The sequence below is a fragment of the Silurus meridionalis genome, chromosome 14 (genome assembly GCF_014805685.1).
Source record: "Silurus meridionalis isolate SWU-2019-XX chromosome 14, ASM1480568v1, whole genome shotgun sequence".
NCBI lineage: Eukaryota > Metazoa > Chordata > Actinopteri > Siluriformes > Siluridae > Silurus > Silurus meridionalis.
The window spans coordinates 8,030,251-8,050,178 of NC_060897.1; the positions used below are offsets into that span (position 1 = coordinate 8,030,251).

General features: G+C 35.4%; 1 protein-coding gene across 1 annotated transcript; it reads right to left on the minus strand.

Annotated features, from left to right (window-relative positions):
- Positions 1-536: 536 nt before the first annotated feature.
- On the minus strand, positions 537-15,465 carry slc4a1a (solute carrier family 4 member 1a (Diego blood group)). The gene is made up of 21 exons (XM_046866212.1): positions 15,312-15,465; positions 12,290-12,382; positions 12,134-12,189; positions 10,957-11,060; positions 10,367-10,413; positions 10,107-10,272; positions 9,746-9,881; positions 9,489-9,555; positions 7,780-7,822; positions 7,437-7,621; positions 6,901-7,108; positions 6,582-6,776; positions 6,343-6,491; positions 6,004-6,198; positions 5,262-5,483; positions 4,938-5,027; positions 3,952-4,118; positions 3,195-3,436; positions 2,333-2,502; positions 1,568-1,741; positions 537-1,252 (listed from the first exon to the last, which is right to left on the minus strand). Exons 2-21 carry the CDS (start codon positions 12,314-12,316, stop codon positions 1,175-1,177), a joined length of 2,721 nt encoding a protein of 906 aa, XP_046722168.1. The 5' UTR covers positions 12,317-12,382; positions 15,312-15,465; the 3' UTR covers positions 537-1,174.
- Positions 15,466-19,928: the final 4,463 nt, after the last annotated feature.

Sequence of the window (19,928 nt, forward strand, 5' to 3'; positions counted from 1 at the left end):
TACATCAATTATTTGGACAGATCCATCCATATTTTATGAACTACACTGATACTATATTCCATCAACTTTATTAAATTCTAATGGAAATACTCATTTTTTTGCACTTATATATATTATATTATATATTCATAATTCCTAGCACTTAGCATTCAATTAAGTGTATTCGCCTCAACAAAAATCGATATATTTTTCTTATTAATCTATTCCGTGTTTCATGGTTTTATTGTTGAAACTATATGCACACATATACATACTATGGTCAATACATATTAGAATTAGAATAGTATAATTATTAACAATCCCCAGCCTTGTAGCTTGAGGTCTATGACATCAACATAACTATCTTCTTAAAATAGAACAGTCTATTATTATCCAATCAACTTAGTTCTTCAAGAAATATAATTTTTTTTACTTAAGATTTTGTCCTAATATGTGTATAAAAAACCCCCACCATAATATTTCATAATGCTGTATTCCTGAAAGCATATATCCAAAGGAAAGATTTTCCCCAGATTTATATATACAAAAATACACAATTGTTAATACGATTGTTTTATTAATTGAATTGGAATAGTTACATTAATTGCAACCCAGGATTAAATATATTTAAAAAAAGGTATAAAGATAAGACAGAAATGTACATTCATAACTAGTCAAACCCACTCAAAATAATGTAAAATATTCATGATCTCATTAACTGCAAAAACAATCATTCAGCATCTCCTTAGAAATGTACAGATATGATAATTGAAACAAATAATAATATATATATAAGAGAGTGAGGGAGAGAGAGAAAGTGAGATACTGTATCTACTGTCAATGTAGAAACACATTAAAGGCATAATACTGTATTTAATCTTAAACACTGGCTGCATAGAACAAAGCATTTGCATAGAGCTTAAAAAAAGAAGTAATTAAAGGCTATTAGCAAATGGCATTCATAAAATAAAATTAATATTAATTCTAACAATCACAAAAATTAAAGCAAAACAGTCTTTGAGGACAAAAAAATTGAATGCATAATCTGTTCAAAAGTGAGAAATTATTATATGGTGACAAAATATAACAATTTGTAATAAAAACAATTTTCTAAAGCTTGTCTAGATGTTGGATTTGACACTGTAATTCCTGTTTCTGTGGTTCAACACTATAGGTTGGTTCAGCAAGAAGTCATTTACGAGAAGGGGCACTCGTCATACACATCCACCCCCTGCTCCTCCTCAAATGTCACCTTGACATCATCCGAATCCAACTATTGCAGAAAAAAATACAATATTTGCAGTCACAAAATAGATGATGATACAATGTGACTCAGTAATACAAGACAAAATTAGTAAAGTAGAAACAAGTCAAATAGACAATGTTAAGCGATTTATATTCAGAAGTTTTTTTAAATATGCTAAATATATTTTAATAACTCGTCCTGATTATGGCTTTTACAAACACATATGTGAATTGTATTGTACAGTAGAATAACATTTTCTATTTTCTGTCTTTGCACTTAAAAGTATGTAAAGTGTAGACATAATATCTTTCTATGAGTCTGAATGAACAGTATATGACTTACACATTTCATCTCTGTGGTACTGTAGAGGCATCTGGACAAGAGAATGCGCAGAGGGACGGTAAGAATGAGAACGAACGGCAGGGCCAGTGAAGCTTTAGTGGATTTCACTGCCCACAAGGCGCCCAAACACACCAGCTGGATAATGGTGAAGAGGTTCATTCGCCAGGTTTTTACCTGAAAAGGAAAAAGAAAGGAAGCGTTGTCGAAAAACTATACATTTATAATAGGTTCATGGTTAATAAGTGTAAGGTTTATTACACAAACATTGGAATGCATTATAATAACAGTGAGCATTTGACCTAGATTTAATCTCTGTCCCAAAATGACATGACATCATCATCTATATTATAAAGATATTTTGGAAAGAAGATATTAGAATACATTCTAACAAAACTCAACATGTTGTCTGGGACAGTAAGCATAGATAAAGCATAACAGACAATTTAATATGGAATAATTTATAATTAATACTTTTGCACATATGTATTTTATTTTAACTTTTTCCAAGTTTGAAAAGCAAGAAATAGGTGGCTATAAAGAATTCGGATTACGGTTATTAAAAAAAAAAAGAATAATAACCTTGTAACATAGACACTCCATGCCATTACAAGTAATTAATTATTTAAAAATGACTGTTATATTACTATAATGTTAAGAGGAAAGAAAGTATTACTTAAATGGCTGACAGTTTGCAATTACATATGTATCATTTGTTCATAGCAAAAGCTTTAATAGAAAATAAGTAGCATTAAGATGTTATCATACTCTGGTGGCGTAGGGATGTGATGGGTGATACTTTTTAGGCACAACCAATAGCTGTACACGATCCCAGAGCTGAAGACCACTTAGAGAGGTAATACCCATGTAGAGAAAGATGCCAAACAGAGCTGACATGGGAATCAACTTCAGGATGGGCTCCATGAAGATAGATACACCTGACATAAAAGAAAGCCAAACACAGACTGTTATTTCAGACCAAGTATGAGTACATAGATTTTGTTTTAGCCAATAGTTCGTTTTGCCAATTGTTAGTTCTCACATGAAAACCCTGAAAAGCAAAGGGAAAGGAAGATCCAATCTCCTAATTCTCTGGATTTGTAGAAATGAATTGCTCTCACAAATAAAACATCATATTCCCCATATAAGTTCCCCTGCATGCTCACTTTAGTGCTCAGTTCATGCATATATTAAAGATTCTGTTTTAATGCAAAAAGATGTTTTATCAGATCCTTTTTTATTGAATCTTTAGGAAAATACAGCAGTATGTTTTCTTGATATTTGTAAAGCACATTTTACAACCTGCCTTGCGTTGATTGCTGTTATTAATAGGGAAATATTGCTGTCCAGATTGTTGTCATTCAGCATTGTATGCTTATAAGTGTGACAACATGCATGAGACTAACTTCACTTGATGTTGGCTGTATCAGAGGCAAGATGTTGGTATTACAGCATTTGAGAAAGTGAATAGAAGGTAAATGATCCTGGTATTAGAAACAGCATTAAGGTATAACGTATTTAGGAAAAAAACATGCGCACACACACACACACACACACACACACACACACACACACACACACACACACACACACACACATTCACAATATGCGGCATCAATCCGGTACTCACCAACTAAAGCGGCTACTACAATCCCACTAAACCTCTGCTCCAGCACTTTACTGATTTCAGGTTTAGGGCCTTTGGACATGACAGTGAGGGCATTGGCATGGGAGACAGATCGCACCGTTGCAGCACTAAGCCAGGGGGCACCAAAAACAGAGGCAATTCCACCCATCGCCACTATCAGGAGCAAATCCAAATGGAAGCCAGAGCCCTTCACCATCTTTCTCTCTGGTTTGCTTACAATCAATCTGCAATTTGGGAAGATACATTTAATTCCAATGAATTATATTACAATGCAACAGGTAAAACATTATGATTTTTAAGCTATTAACCATGTGAACAAACAGAACGGTTCAAGATTCAGGTCCAAAAAATTATTTATCCCAAGAGCTGGTCTAGTTTCCACTTAGCATTTTGTTGTTTGTTTTAGAAAATCATCTGTAATCTTTTCTTCTACTTTAGATTCTTTCTTTTTTAATTCTTCCAACTGACAGAGCAATTTCCACTCACTAGTTAATTCTTCCTCTAATGCACAAAATCAATCCTATTCCAACTCTGCTCCTGTATTACTGAAGCTACCTAAGTAACCTAAGCTAATTAACCTTAATTTAAAGGGGAGGGGGGGGGGGTAAACAGGGGCACAACAATGGAGTGAGAGTAGGTAATGTCTGTTGAATATGTAGTAGTAAACTCTTGGCAAAAGATGGCTGTGTTGAATGCTCTTTTGCCACTCCTAAATTTTTCTCTTCAAAGCGCTACTCACGTGGTGATCTGGGACTCGAGGAAGATGAGAATAAAAACCAGTAAAGCTGGAACAGCACTGCCAAACATTAGCCAAATGGGGAATGGTGAGCTTTCTCCAGTGGGGTTGATTAACCAAGATCGGGCGGTAGGGTTGGTCACACTCAGACCCTTCGGGACCTTCAGTTTCTAAAGGGATTTGATAGAAAATTAACACAAGTCTTAGTACATACATAACCACATTAGCGCAATTGTTTATCATTTTATCTTGAATAAAATAAATAAATGAAAGGTCCTTATATTTAATTACAGAGTGTAATTGTGTAATTTAAAAGTATAATTATTCATATGAAAGTCATATGATATGAGATTCTGTGCTGTGCAAAGCTCTTAGAAACTTGTAAAGACAACTACATGTTAACAAGGCAAAGAAATGGCAAAAAAAATCTACTTTTTTCACCTTAACCCTTTTTTCCCCCCAGAATCTAATCAGGTCCTCCTCTGGTTACAATGATCTTTTCATATAAATCCAACAAACATGCAACCATTCATACTTGAGGTATTAAGCTAACAAGAATCTCTGACACGCATGGTCAGACTGAAAGATGCAGAGTAGAGGGACGAACACACAGACAGCCTGAACAACCTGAACCTGTCTTCTAGAGGAATTCAAATATGTGAAGCAGGTCAGTATTCTTTACAATAAAAAAAAGTGTATATTTTATAAAATATAAAAAAATTGTAACTTCTTATTGTAGTTTATTATTATTATTTTTTACATTATACGATCAACATTAAATCATTAAATGTTACTCTTTCGTAACCTCATGGGATTTGTGCACAATGCTGTGTGTGTTTTTAATTAGCTTATTAACCATTAAATAGACTAAACATGACAAACATAATTGCTGAAACCACTAACGAATATTTATGAATATTTATAATCTGCAGTAAAAACTTTCATTTCCTGATTTTACAATAATCTCTTTGAGAATATATTTTTCTGACCTGTGTGTAAACATCTTTAATACTGTAGTCAATCCCAACCATGATAAAGAGGGCGATGGGCACACCAAAGTCTCCAATCATGCGACGAACCTAGGAAAAGGCATTGACTCAGTAAAACACAATAATGCATTTATCCGCATTCCCTGACCAGCACAAATGCAGCATTTGTAAAAAGTCTGTCATTACTACATTAACTCAGATCTATACCATCAGATCTATTTCTCTAAAGTGAATATTTAGCTGAAAATTGCTGCCATAGCACTTTTGTAATTCATATATACACTATAAGTTTACAAATGAACCCATACTTATGGTCATACGTACAGGGCCAGGGAGGAAGATGCTATTCTTGAATTGACGGAGAAAGTAAGCTATGAAGAAGCAGCCCAGCATCAGGCACATGGAGAGAAGGGCAGTGTTAGGGTATATGTTCTTAATGTCTTCTGTACTGTTGACACCTGCAGTTTTGCCAACCACACCTATGGTGTCCCATAATGATTTATTCTGTTCTTCGTATTTCAGTTTTAGAGGGTGAGCTTCAAAAATCTATAAAGAGAAATAGGATATAAGAGGAAAGAACATGTGGCACTTGGTGATCATATTAAACAAATGTAAAACAAATGTAAAACATTGTTGCTATCAGAGAATAAAAATTTATATGACATGCTAATTGTTGGCTGACAGCTACCATTTGCTATTATGTTAATATATTAGCTTTTTTAGATTGGTTTCAAATGGTTGGAAAATCAACAATGTAACAATGTTTGAAAGATGTCAATTCATTACATTTAAAATAACAAGACAGTCAGCATATGTTAATTAGTTAGAGTGTTTTCAGCTCTGAAGTTGCAAGTTCAAACAATTAGATAACCCTCTCTTTAGTTCCAGTGACAAAGAAATAGTATAAATGAAAGAAACAAGTTTTTCAAAGTTTTTTAAAATACAGTTCTAAGTGTTTTTAATAGTTTTTGGCTGCTGATAAAAGTCACAGTTAGATTTATCTCTCTCATTGACAAAACATTTCTGAAATAAAAATCACTGCACACCATTTGATCGTCATATTTACCTTGAAAAGCTTGTAAAAAGTTTCATAAATGAAAATGAGCGAGATGAGGATGGAGAAGATCTCTTGGGTAAAACGAGAGATGAAGCGAACGAGAAAACTAGCCTCTGCCGCTACCACAATCAACACAATGAGGATCAGCCACATTCCCACCCATACACGTCCCACAATGTACTCGTAGCCCTGCGATTGACAGAACTGACGGACAAACAAACAAAAACAGGAAAACATTTTATGGATTCACTTTATCCATTCTTGAAACCACATTTAGGCAATATAATTCACTTTTTTATGTCAATAAATGTAAAGTTATATTTCAGTTGTTAAGTGGGGCAGCCCTACTTGATAGAATGCTTCTTCAAACACCAGGAGTGGCCCACTGAATCCGATGACCAGCACAGGCTGGGCAGCCAATAGGCAGAAAATTATTCCCTGTATACTGGTGGAAATCAACAGCTCTGACACCCCCATCCATCTATCTGTCTTGTCCGCTAAAAACAATAGAGACAGTAGTGAGAAATAGTCGAAATTCAGGAACAGATCCAAAATGGATAAGACTTAAAAAGGAAAACAGTGCTTACCCAAAAGTCCCCCAAAAGTGATAGCAGGAGAAAGGGCAGCAAAGTAAATAAAGATGATGGCAGAAAACACCTGAGGATTTAGAGCATCAATAAAGTCACTCAGGTAATAGGGGTAACGACGTTTGATGTCCTTGACCATTCCACCAAAGGGATATCCAGTTCGAGCCAATGGATCGTCCTGTGGATGCTCAGCCTCTGCACATGTGTACATAAGAGTGACTTAAAAACTTTAAGTGACTTTAAGAAAATGCTCGCTTGTGTTTTTTATATATACACACACACACTGAACTAATAATAATAGCCACTATTGAAACCTCACCTTTTTGTTTTGGTCCAAGTTGGATTCGGGTGTCAGAGGGCCGGAGTCTGTCATGCAACATCTTCTTTTGGAAACGGATAATTGGCTGGAGCATGGTCTCGCTCTGGATCTCAGTGGGCGGGATCACAACACTGCAGTCCATGAAGTCAGCAATGGCATTGGTCAGCTCTTTTTCACTTTCAGCAAGATAGGCCTCCAAGCTGAAGACCTTTTGGTTGAGAGACAGACAGATGGGGAGAGAAGAGTAAAGACCAAGTAAATCAAATTCTCATACATGAGCAAATTAAACATAATGACCAATGGTTTTTCTCATTGTTGGTTGATGTTTTCAATTTGGCCCCATTCATTCAAGTACCTTAATTCTTTACTTCATGCAGCACTCACAATGAAAAATGTTTAACCTATGTTTTGACCAACATATTTTTATGAAATCCACCTATGGATCTTCCTTCCCCAAACAGAACTTTTTAGTAGTGCGGCTGCTTCATGCTTATTAAGTTTTAAATATTAATTTTTTTAGCCACTTCCTCTCTCACCCAGTCGGCCAGGAGTGTACCCATGGCTCGTCCGCTCTCGTGGAAATCTACGGCACTTTCGGTAGGTCCTACCAGGACAAATACAAAACGCACAGGCACAGAAGCCTCCATAATCCCGTCCATCATCACGGAATCTTGGAGTCGGACAAATGCCACGACAGGCTTCTGTAAAGACTCCACAGCACCTACACAAAAGTGAGATTCCATATGCAAAATATATATATATATATACAGTATATATATATATATATATATATATATATATATATATATATATATATATATATATATATATATATATAATTATATTAAAATGTCTCAATTTATTATCCTTCCACCTCACCTGATAACACAATAGATGCCTCTACATTATCGGAGGTGTCTCTCTGATTGAAAAGAAATGAGAGCAAAATCAGTAAAAGCCTGACTGATACAGGTTATTGTTAGAAGCTACATGCTTCGATTAAAGGTTCCTCAAGGGCTCTTTGTAGGTTTAACATAGGTCTAATATAGATTTCATATAGTATAGTTTTAACTGTAGGTTTAGGTAACTATAATTTTTATTTAACTTAATTAATCCCTAGATGCATTCCTAGATTGGTTGTACATTGTGTGTTTATTGTAGGTATTAAAGACACAAATGGTAATGCATAAAAAAATGGTAAACATATCGATACCTAATGGTTGTATCAATACACACTAGCTTCTGTACAAATGCCCATTTTTGCAGTTATTCAATCAGTCAGTCATATGCTAGCAGCACAATGCGTAAATCATGCAGATACAGGTCAAGATTCAGTTAACCTTAAATATCAGAATGGGGAAAATGTAATGTTTGTGACTTTAACCATGCTATGGCTGTTGGCATCAAAAAGGTTGTTTGAGAATTTCAGAAATTGTTGGTCTCCTGGGATTTTCACATACAAGTCTGTACAGCGTACACAGAAAATCCCTTTTTGATCTTCTTCTTCTTTTGGCTTCTCCCATTAGGGGTCACCACAGCGGATCATTCGTCTCCATACCCCTCTGTCCTTTACATCTGCCTCTTTCAAACCAACTACCTGCATGTCTTCCCTCATCACATCCATAAACCTCCTCCTTGGTCTTCCTCTTTTCCTCCTTCCTAGCAGCTCCATCCTCAGCATTCTCCTACCAATATACCCCATGTCCCACCTCTACACATGTCCAAACCATCTCAATCTCGCCTCCCTCACCCTGTCTTTAAAACGTCCTACTTGCGCTGTCCCTCTAATAAACTCATTTCTAATACTAGAAAATCCCTTGTTGATAAGAGAGGTAAAAGGTAAAAAAGATATAATAGCTCAAATATTCAATCTTCAATCAAACCTGACAGTAAATAGGCTACAACAGCCTAGTACTGTTCCAGTCCATTCCAGTCAGCCAAGAACAATCTGAGGTTATACATAAATGGTCCAATTCGGTTGTGTTTGTGCCCATAATAAACTCAGATTATTGTTCTTGGCTGACAGGAGTTTCCCTTGTCAGTTTTTGTTGTTGTATTCTATCCACCTTAAAATTCTGATGTTGGGCGCATTCTAAGATGCTTTTTGGCTCACTGCAGTTGGAAAGAGTGCTTTTGTTACAATTGATTTCCTGTCAGCAACATCCAATCTGCTTGTTTTTGTCTGATCACTCTCATTAACGAGGAGTTTCAGCCTAAAGAAGATGCTAAAGACAGCTAGAGACTGGTGTGTGTAAAACTTAAACAAAATCAGCCATTTCTAAAATACTCAAACCAGCCTATCAGGCACCAACAACCCGGCCACAGTTATGGTGACAGAGATTGCACATTTCCCCCAAGCTAGTGTTTGATATAAGCATTCAAATGAGGTCCTATCGGTTCTTTGGATGAATCAAGGCTCTAAATTTAAATGTAAATATTCTAAATCGAACAGCTTCTATTGTAGGTGTCGAGATAAAATATTTTAAAGCCTTGAATAAAAATTTCAGATTTTCGAAGTCGAGTTGGAGCATTTAGGTGTATGTATATACTAATTAACAGACAATTGGGTCGCAAATAAAAAGTGCTACCTGTTTGGTGACAGAGAAGGTCTGCATCTCGATGCCTGCTGAGGTAACGTAAGGGCCTTCAGTCTGACTGTGAACCACCAAAAAAGTAAAAGTTAGTAGGATAGTTATCAAGGGTGCAATGAAAGGGAGTTTATTCATCTGGTTGAGGTTTACCTGCAACTCAAAATTTATGTCAAGTGGTCTTTGGCCCATGGACCAGACCTCATACATACTAAACTAGCACTTTGTGGTTACCTGCATGTGTTTATGTGTTTTACCTGCGCTTCTCCAACAGTGCTTTCAGCAAGGTCTCCCGATCTGAGGCCCGAATCTCATTCTTTTCCAGAAGTTCATCTACGATCTTCTCGGCAATGAGTGTAAAGTCATTTGTTTCCACATCTAACAGCACAGCCGCTGCAGATATCCAAACAAGGTGTTAGTTAAATGAAGACAAAAAAAATAAGAAAATTCTACAAGCTTTTTAAAAGGTTTTGTGGCATTTTAAGCTATTTTAGGGTGCTAGTTAGAATTTTATATATTTTTTTATTTGCCAAATTTTTTAATGTGGATGTTTGAAAACCTCATGGCTTTATGCAAAACTACATGCAAAGTGATGAGAATAGCAATATTTCGCTTTACCTGTGCTCATGATTTTGCGGAGCTGAATAAGGCTTCTGAAAGTAAGGCAGGAAATGTGTGATGACCCCCATTTTCCAGTAGTTTGGTTGAATGTTTCTTCATACCCCACCCAGCGACCGGTCTCTTGCCAATTTCCCCCCAACAGCTCGTTCAACTCCACATATGACTGATACACACAGACACATATTGAATCACATGATGGAATGCAGTTGTGGGGTTTGAGTGGAATGAGGTGATGTGGACTAGGCATGTGTATTTACCTGAGCATCACCTCTGGTGGTGGCGTTGGTGTTAGTGTTCCAGGCAGCTGTATCACAACACACAAAAAAACATCATTATAATAATGTTGAGACTCACAAGGTGGATATTATTGTGATGTAATCTTGAAGAGACATTGGTAGTAATCTGCATGCCTTTAAGTTTTACAAGTGTGGTGAGAATTAAATTTATTCACGATATTCAAGAATATACTCTGGCTACATACAAGATACAATTTTGTTTTAATATAAGACAAACTCTTCTGTACTGCAAGTTGCGTACTATACTGCAATTTAAACTTCCACTTCGTAGTATCATGAGATGGTATTGAAGTATTGAATGAGGCTAAAATAACCCCTAATACTAAAACGAGGTAAACATCAAAATAGTCAGCAAAAACTTAATAAATAAATACATATTGTCATACCATAGGCATTGTTGTGAAACCTCTAATATTGTATACCTTTCCAAAACCTATTTTGATTAACTTGCAGTAAGCATAGAAGTGTGTGTGTGTGTGTGTGTGTGTGTGTGTGTGTGTGTGTGTGTGTGTGTGTGTAAGTATCAGTGTATTTATATGTTTTTTAGTTACCATCTGGGTGTGCACTGATGATGTAACTCTCAGGGGGTTGCCCCTCCTGCAGCTCCTGTCGCTTCTGCTCCAAGTCATAACTCCCTGAATGTTCAGGAAGAGTCCTACAGGGGGCGAAAGAGAGCCAAGACTGAAGAAATTAGACTCATGACCCACTGCACAACATTTCAGTATCACCCTTTGGTCTCACCAGAGCTTACGTATGATAGGCCAGGCTGCACTCTGTCCTCTTTTTATCATCCTAAAACATGAACAGTAATGTTTACTCTCTAATCAGTGAGTTTAGAGCTAAGCCAGACCAGGGTTTCTAGAGGTTTTTGGGCTGTTTTTTTTTTTGGTTTTTTTTATGGATCCTGGTGCAACTATACATTAATGATTTGTTGAGTACATGGGATTTGTAGAACATAAAAATGCAAAGACCCATGAAATACTGAGGTCTTTGACATTACCTATTTGAACAGAATGCAAGTCTGTTTCTTATCAACAGAGGGCGCTGTTTGCTTACATAGCGGTTGTCAGAATGTGACAGTTATTGTTTGATTAATCGTTTAGATTAATATATTATATACTTATACAGCTTGACAAATATTATTTTGACTAATAAGCTGCAATTTTAAATAACATTTAGTTTAATTAAATTACAATAAATCAGTTTGGGAAGAAACAGCTTTAACAGAAGTTTGATATTGAAATACAATAAATGGTATAGATGTGTGCATCGTGTGTACAGAGCTTTTACTTATATATGATAATTCATGAAATCTTTGTCATGGTTTCTTCCTGTTCCAATGTGTTGGAAGAAGTTGCATGATGATATGTGACCAAGTAATATTAGATTTTTGGTGCGTAAGGTACTAAGCAAAGAAGATAAACCAACTGTTACATTAATAAACAATTGGCTTTATTAAGACTTATGAATTTATTTGCAACATTTGCTACAATTGTTATTTTCTTTATTTTGTGTTGCTACTTGTTTTAGTATGTAATTTTTTATTATTTTATTTGTAGGTTTAATATGCTATTTTATTTCTTACATCTAATTCCACGTACAGCACTTTGGCCCATGAGAATGGATTTCCGAAAATAGTTATTTGCGCACGTGTGTGTGTGTGTGTGTGTGTGTGTGTGTGTGTGTGTGTGTGTGTGTTTGTTCTCTGTCTCTATGGGTGACACTTACATGCTGAATGGTGATGCTGGTGGTGAATCAGCATCCTCATAGGACATATCATTGTCCTGGAAGAAGACAGAAGTGAGACATGACGTGTGTTTCAACAAATTCAAACAGGAACCATTTTTTTCATGGAAGCACATTAAGTACTAATGCTTTGCTTACCCCAGCAAAATTTAGAACAGCGTCCATCAGTAGGGTCTGTGCTCTGCCTTCTGTGTGTTGTTTCCCCCAAACTCAGAAAATGTTACACAGAACCTGTTCATACACATATACATATACAAAATATGAGATTTTATCAAATCAAGCTAAAACACCCAGCTGTTTCAATAATAAACTGCTATGATCTATTGAATATTTATCAAGACCAGATTATATATTTTTGGAGCACTTTTCCACACCAGATAAATACAATTTTGCATTATAAGATAAACACAAGACAATTCCAATTCGTTACATGGGCTTGTCAGTACATTTTCTTATCAGTGTTTAACCCTTTTCTGTAAAATGACCCCACCTCTTTCATAGTCTCTGTGTCATGCCTGCTTTTTTAGACTCGCCTGAAAGCCAGATCATGGTCCCTCAGCTGCCTTGCCCTGCCTTAACTGACTCCATAAAGAGTCAATGAAGCTGGTGTGTCCGGTGTGTTAAAGTGTGCATTACAAAACTTGACACTATGTAAAGTATTGAATCATTCGAATCTGAGCTGAAACGTTCTATGTTAGACTAGTGTTTCTGTCGAGATGACATCTTACATGGACAGGGAGATTTCTCTCAGTAGAATATGCTCTTGTGTGATAAGCCCTGCTATCAGTAGGCACCAGTCAGCTACATGCAAACCATTTTAACTCTTTAAATTGACTCACTACAGAAGTAGTTAATCAACCATCAGACTATAAACTGATGTAGTAGTATTCACTAATATAGATGCTAACTATGGGTGCAAAACCATTTAACTTAAATATAGTAAACAGATTTTTTTTTAAATAATAGAGTAAATTACAGAGTAAATATATATCTGGGGTTTTTTTTATTTTTATGTCAAGTGCCAGTTTTAAATTCATTTGATTGGGTGAATTACACACTTATACACTAATTGTACCACATTCTATTTTGCTACACTGCTAACCTCAAGCTTACTCTATACCTGTATTATATAGCAGAATTACAAATGTGTACTATAACTTGCCATTCCATATATGAATAGGATTTTATAGAAGCATTTCAGCAACACACACACACACACACACACACACACACACACACACACACACACACACACACACACACACACACACACACACACACATACACACGGGTATATAAAATAAGCTATTAGGCTATAAAAAGTATGGCATTTATTGAGTTGTCTGTTGTGTACTGTGGCTTATAAATCTTGGCCTGTTACACCTCCCACACTCTTAACTTTATGATTTAATCATTGCCTACACATAAATAATATAATACAGCCTAGTATGTTATAGGTACCAATCATCTAGATTGATTAGTATGCAAAGCAGTTATTATGTTGAAAAAATATATATATCCTGATATTTGCCTAACTAACTAACTAACTAACTAACTAACTAACTAACTAACTAACTAACTAACTAACTAACTAACTAACTATCAGGTCTTGTATTTTATTTCCTCTCATTTTCATTTTCATTTAAATTTCTAAAATAGAAAGACTTTTACAGTTAACCTTAGTGGCCATCTCGTATCTCTTATGATGTATGATATGTCAGGTAGTTGTAAAAAGTATCTATTGCTTATTGGTTCATTTGTTTGACTAATTCATTCGTTTTTTTTCCGTACTACGCTTCAATATACTTCACTACAGTTAAATTGACATAATAGTAGATTACAAATAGTCAACTATTTCTCTGTCTTTTGAAGTAGTAGAAAAGCAGTATATTATGAGAAAAATCCTCTATCCTGAAGGTTGTGCTAGACTGTAAAGACTAACATATTAAAGATATCATTGGAGCATCTCCGATTACTTTGATCAGACACATCTTATTCGGAGTGTCTCCTAGTCAGATCTTATTATTAAAGAAATGATCAGCCATACCCGAAACAGTGCACTGATATAAACTTGTGTAGCTGAGACTACACCTGTGCAGCTGTTACAGCAAAATAAACACTTTTTGACTAATCAGAATACATCAGTAATGTCATATAGTGTATCTTTGTATTTAAACTTATCTTGCCTGCCTTTTTAATAGCACTATTGGAGTTTAAATGATCAGGTATGAAATTGTAGGAAAAAGGGAATATTAAAATGAGAAATGAAGGTTGAACAGGACAGTAATCTCAAATTTGAGTCTTGCTGAAAATAGTTGTGGCACTGCAAATTGTGTTTTGCTTAAAGCAACAGAATGGCCTGTGTCAGCCTTGTCTGCTTGACAAACCTTTATAGATATGGGAATTATCAAATTCACCAGCATGTTGCACACCCGTGCACACCCAAAATGGCAAAACTGACATCCACTGCAAATGTTCATTTATTTTAAAAGAGATGTTACCTAAGGATTATAGTTAGTTTATACATATAGTTAATTATTTAATAAGTAAATGTTGATTACTGTTGATGTTTTCTATTGTTTTTTCTTTTCTTTTATCACTTTTTTTGGTTGAGTTCTGGCTGTTTTGAGAACAAAAACGTTCTAGCTTAAATTGTGATATTTAACTCAAACAATCATTGACATTGGGAATAAATATATCATTCAATTAAATATGAAAATTAATGTTAGATGCATATTTCTATGATATGCTCTTAGAAATTAGTCCCTTGTGGGTTCATGAGTGATAAAAGGTTTCCTTTTCTTGCTAAATTTATTGTATCTACTGTGCAATTAAATCATTTCTAAGGGTTTCTTTAGAGGAAAGAAAGAAAGAAAGATTTTTTTCCTCCAATATTGCAATAATCTTAACTAGATTTCTGTCCGGGTTTAAAAGAAAATCTTGTGATCCTATACAAATGATAAATTCAGAAAAAAAGAAAATTTTGTTGGGTTTTTATATAAAAAAAAAATTATTATTGCACATGCAGGCTTGTGTGAATTTTTGCAAATTTTGTTTTGCAATATTGTAGTGCAATTATTTTGCCATTAATGCACACAAATTACACATTAATAGCTATAGATGATGATATCATGTTATATACAGAGAGACACATTCTTACCTGGATCCAGGTGTTTCTGGAGGTTCTATATTCTTGGAGTTGGTGGCGATCCGCAGCTGCGCTTTGAAACCCGCTGTCTTCCAGGACGGGATTAACCGCGCAGGGGGTGTAAGAAAGATAGATAGTTTAAAAAAGTAATGTGTTGGTTCAAAGGGAAACACCCATTCTGACGCCATAGAAGAGTCACGTAAAGAGAGATGAAGCACAAACTGACGTCTTGACACCCACCTCACACCCCACCCCTTGCTGAGCACCCAGGGTGGCAGAAGGGTGATAAGCACCAACTGCACAGAGTGTGTTATTGATAAAGGCCAGTTTACAACAGGGATACCCCAAACCTGCCAGTGTAATATTATTCCCCAATGGCCAGGGCCTGTGGTATAGTCAAAGTACACATGTTTGGGGGGATGTTGAGAGGTAGAAGGTGTAAAACAAGGTTAATCACGGTGCTTGTGAGGAATGAAGATTGGCCGTGGTGGAAGCATGGTAATCAGCAAGAATGCATCTGTTTTAACGTCATCTTGTTTACTAGTTGGGGATTCCCTTTCAAAGGGCTTCCCCTTCATGGTCCTCCTCTGATCAGTTTGATAGGACATTTTTTTCCACTGAGTCACTCATATTTGTAATGACGCCTAGGTTTAAGTTTCTTGTAAGGCATCATGACATTAATGACTAAAATATTCCTGCAAGTAAGCATAATCCAATTGTACAAACATGTTGACGCATAATTAGGACTTGTATGAAGCCAAAGCCAGGTTAAAATCCAGAGAAAAAGTGTTTAAAACATTCATTCCAAATGTTTTTTTTTTTAATTTTTCAAATTCAAAAGATTTGGGATTTTTATCCATTAGCAGCTAGGTATTCAAGGTGCACTCAGTGTTGTTTCAGGTCAGAATGATTTTTCAGGTACTTGGTAATGTTCTTCCCATGCTTAAATAGGACCTATGGTGCCACAGAGAGATAACAAATAATGTGGCCCACCATTATTCATTCAATAGTGCAGGGAGACATCTCTGCTTACTTGTCAATCATGTTGCCTGTAAATTGTCCTTTCTACATTAACATTCAGGCTGTCTAGTCAGAGCAACTCACATGTATGTATATTGTTTTTTTGATTTCTAAAAAAGCACTCTGAAAGAAAGGTTTGTGTATTTAGATCGACATTTGCCAACAGCTATTTAACACATAAATATATATACCTCAACTTTCTACGTACAGATTTTAAATCCAAAAATGTTGCCACCCCCTTCTGACCACCTTTTTTTCCTTTGCCCTTAAAGCTTTTGCAAAAACCTACATGCATGTACAGTGAAATCCATTTTACATTAACAGCTTATCTTTATTTGGGTTTAATCAGAATTAAACCTTTACAATAGGGTGGGCAACTAAGATTTTTATATTTTTTTCACTTGAATTTTGCTGGATGTTATATTGATGGTGGCAGTTGTACTTATATCATTTGAATCACAAAAACTTGGTCAGATTTTATAATGAAAAAGAATAAAAGAGAAAAAGAATACAATATGTTGATGGAGTATTTGTTTTTTTAGATCAAAAGAAAAAACTCAAACTGAGTGGAAACTAAATCATTAGACATTAGGGGTGTAACGGTACAAGAATTTCATGGTTTGGTTTGTACCTCGGTTTTGAAGTTACGGTTCGGTTCAATTTCGGTACAGTTAGGGGGAAGAAATGCAAAACACAAAATTACTTGCAATTTGATTAATGCAGTTTATTATTATTATTATTATTATTAGGATGATGATGATGATGATGATGATGATGATGATTATTATTATTATTACAAACCCGATTCCAAAAAATTTGGGACACTACCAATTGTGAATAAAAACAGAATGCAATGATGTGGAAGTTTCAAATTTCAATATTTCATTTAGAATACAACATAGATGACATATCAAATCCCCTCTTCTTTTTATAACAGTCTGCAAACATCTGGGGACTGAGGAGACAAGTTGCTCAAGTTTAGGAATAGGAATGTTGTCCCATTCTTCTCTAATACAGGCTTCTAGTTGCTCAACTGTCTTAGGTCTTCTTTGTCGCATCTTCCTCTTTATGGTGTGCCAAATGTTTTCTATGAGTGAAAGATCTGCACTGCAGGCTGGCCATTTCAGTACCTGGATCCTTTTTCTACACAGCCATGATGTTGTAATTGATGCAGTATGTGGTCTGGCATTGTCGTATTGGAAAATGCAAGGTCTTCCCTAAAAGAAATTACGTCTGGATGGGAGCATATGTTGTTCTAGAACTTGGATATACCTTTGAGAATTGATGGTGCCTTTCCAGATGTGTTAGCTGCCCATGCCACACGCACTCATGCAACCCCATACCATCAGAGATGCAGGCTTCTGAACTGAGCGCTGATAACAACTTGGGTTGTTCTTATCCTCTTTAGTCCGGATGACATGGCATCCCAGTTTTCCAAAAAAAACTTCAAATTTTGAAACGTCTGACCACAGAACAGTTTTCCACTTTGCCACCGTCCATTTTAAATGAGCCTTGGCCAAGAGTAATGCCTGCGCTTCTGGATCATGTTTAGATATGGCTTCTTTTTTGACCTATAGAGTTTTAGACAGCAACGGCGAATGGCACGGTGGATTGTGTTCACCGACAATGTTTTCTGGAAGTATTTCTGAGCCCGTGTTGTGATTTCCATTACAGTAACATTCCTGTATGTGATGCAGTGTCGTCTAAGGGCCCGAAGATCACAGGCATCCAGTATGGTTTTCCGACCTTGACCCTTATGCACAGAGATTGTTACAGATTCTTTGAATCTTTGGATGATATTATGCACTGTAGATGATGATAACTTCAAGCTCTTTGCAATTTCTCTGAGAAACTCCTTTCTGATATTGCTCCACTATTTTTCCCTGCAGCATTGGGGGAATTAGTGATCCTCTGTCCATCTTGACACTGAGAGGCTCTTTTTATACCCAATCATGTTGCCAATTGACCTAATAAGTTGCAAATTGGTCCTAAAGCTGTTCCTTAAATGTACATTTAACTTTTCCGGCCTCTTATTGCTACCTGTCCCAACTTTTTGGAATGTGTAGCTCTTATGAAATCCAAAATTAGCCAATATTTGGCATGACATTTCAAAATGTCTCACTTTCAACATTTGATATGTTATCTATATTCTATTGTGAATAAAATATACGTTTATGAGATTGTAAATTATTGCATTCCTTTTTTATTTACAATTTGTACAGTGTCCCAACTTATTTGGAATCGGGTTTGTATTATTATTATTATTATTATTATTATTATTATTATTATTATTATTATTATTATTTGTCATCAACATGTTAACAGTTTACATTTTTTAAACCATTTTAAATAAAAATACCTGCTTGGTTAAATTAAATATAGTATAGTATAGTATAGTATAGTATTCTATGTATAAAAATAGAATAAATCAAATGAATGCAATACACATTACTTTATTGATTAAATTGAGTAATCAATGAAGTTGGCACAAATTAAATTGATTAGATAAAATTAAATAAATGGAGAAAATGTAATAAGTTTACATTTGTTAGTCCTCAATTGGGGTAATACAGATGTGTATATAAGTGTGTGTCTTTCACATTTAAAAGATACATTTCTAAAGGATATGATCTACTTAACTGTTCTACTTATTTTAGCAAAGTGCGAGGCGGAGACTAAACAAACCTGTGGTCTGCTACTTAATACGTTACTGAGGAAACTCAGTAAGGAATGAAGATATCAACTATGTTTTGAAAAGGATGCATTCGGTACATATGTACACCGAAAAATTTCAGTACGAAAACGTGTACTGTTACACCACTAATAGACATAATGTTTATTACATAAAAACGTTTTTTTACATTCTCATAAAACATGCAAATAATTGTGACTGCATTGCACAAGTAAATAAAAAGTTTTTCTTTCTTTTTTTATTAGCAAGTACAAGAACTTTAAATACGTAAGAACAGAGAAGCAACACTCAAGTGGGAGAGAACAAATATAGTATAACTTAACACTGTTAGATGAAAATCACATTTTGAATTTTTGATCTCAAGCCTACAATAAATTACAGATGCTATGAGTAAGATGACTGGTACCAGCAGTATATCTTTTGCTATTACAAAACCAGAGGTTCATATGGATGCATCGGTTAAATTTTGACGCATTATTTGAACTTGAAGTTTGTCTCGTTCGTTGAAGTATTGAAACGTTGCCTGTGTGTGAACACACCCACAGAGTAGGCAGTGATAGGCTCTATCTACACAAACGCAAGCACACTGTGAGGAGTTATTATCAGCTGCCAGAGTACATGCATAACGCGTACCTACGTGCCAAATTGGGTGGTGGAGTTTATAATACACAACAACACTCTGATCCACATATCCGGATCTTGTTGGTGTTCATACTGGAAATCATTTACATTGCTGATTGAAACTGGGCCATTACTTTACTGTGTGGTTTTTGCTATTTAAATTTATAGTGATACAAGGCAGTGATAATATGATCGATGTCTTCTGTGACAATTCATGAAAATATTGCTAGAGATTCAAACCGCCCTCACATGTGCATATGGTTTCACTGCAGAAACCACAAACTAATTTGCATCTG

What these genes read in the sequence shown, in the direction of transcription:
- slc4a1a (XM_046866212.1), bottom strand. Translation starts at nt 12,316, where the DNA reads ATGGACGCTGTTCTAAATTTTGCTGGG. An exon ending in CCAGCATCACCATTCAGCAT is followed by an intron (nt 11,061 to 12,133) that starts GTAAGTGTCACC and finishes CGCCCCCTGTAG; the next exon opens with GACTCTTCCTGAACATTCAG. An exon ending in ACTTGGACCAAAACAAAAAG is followed by an intron (nt 6,777 to 6,900) that starts GTGAGGTTTCAA and finishes ACACATGTGCAG; the next exon opens with AGGCTGAGCATCCACAGGAC.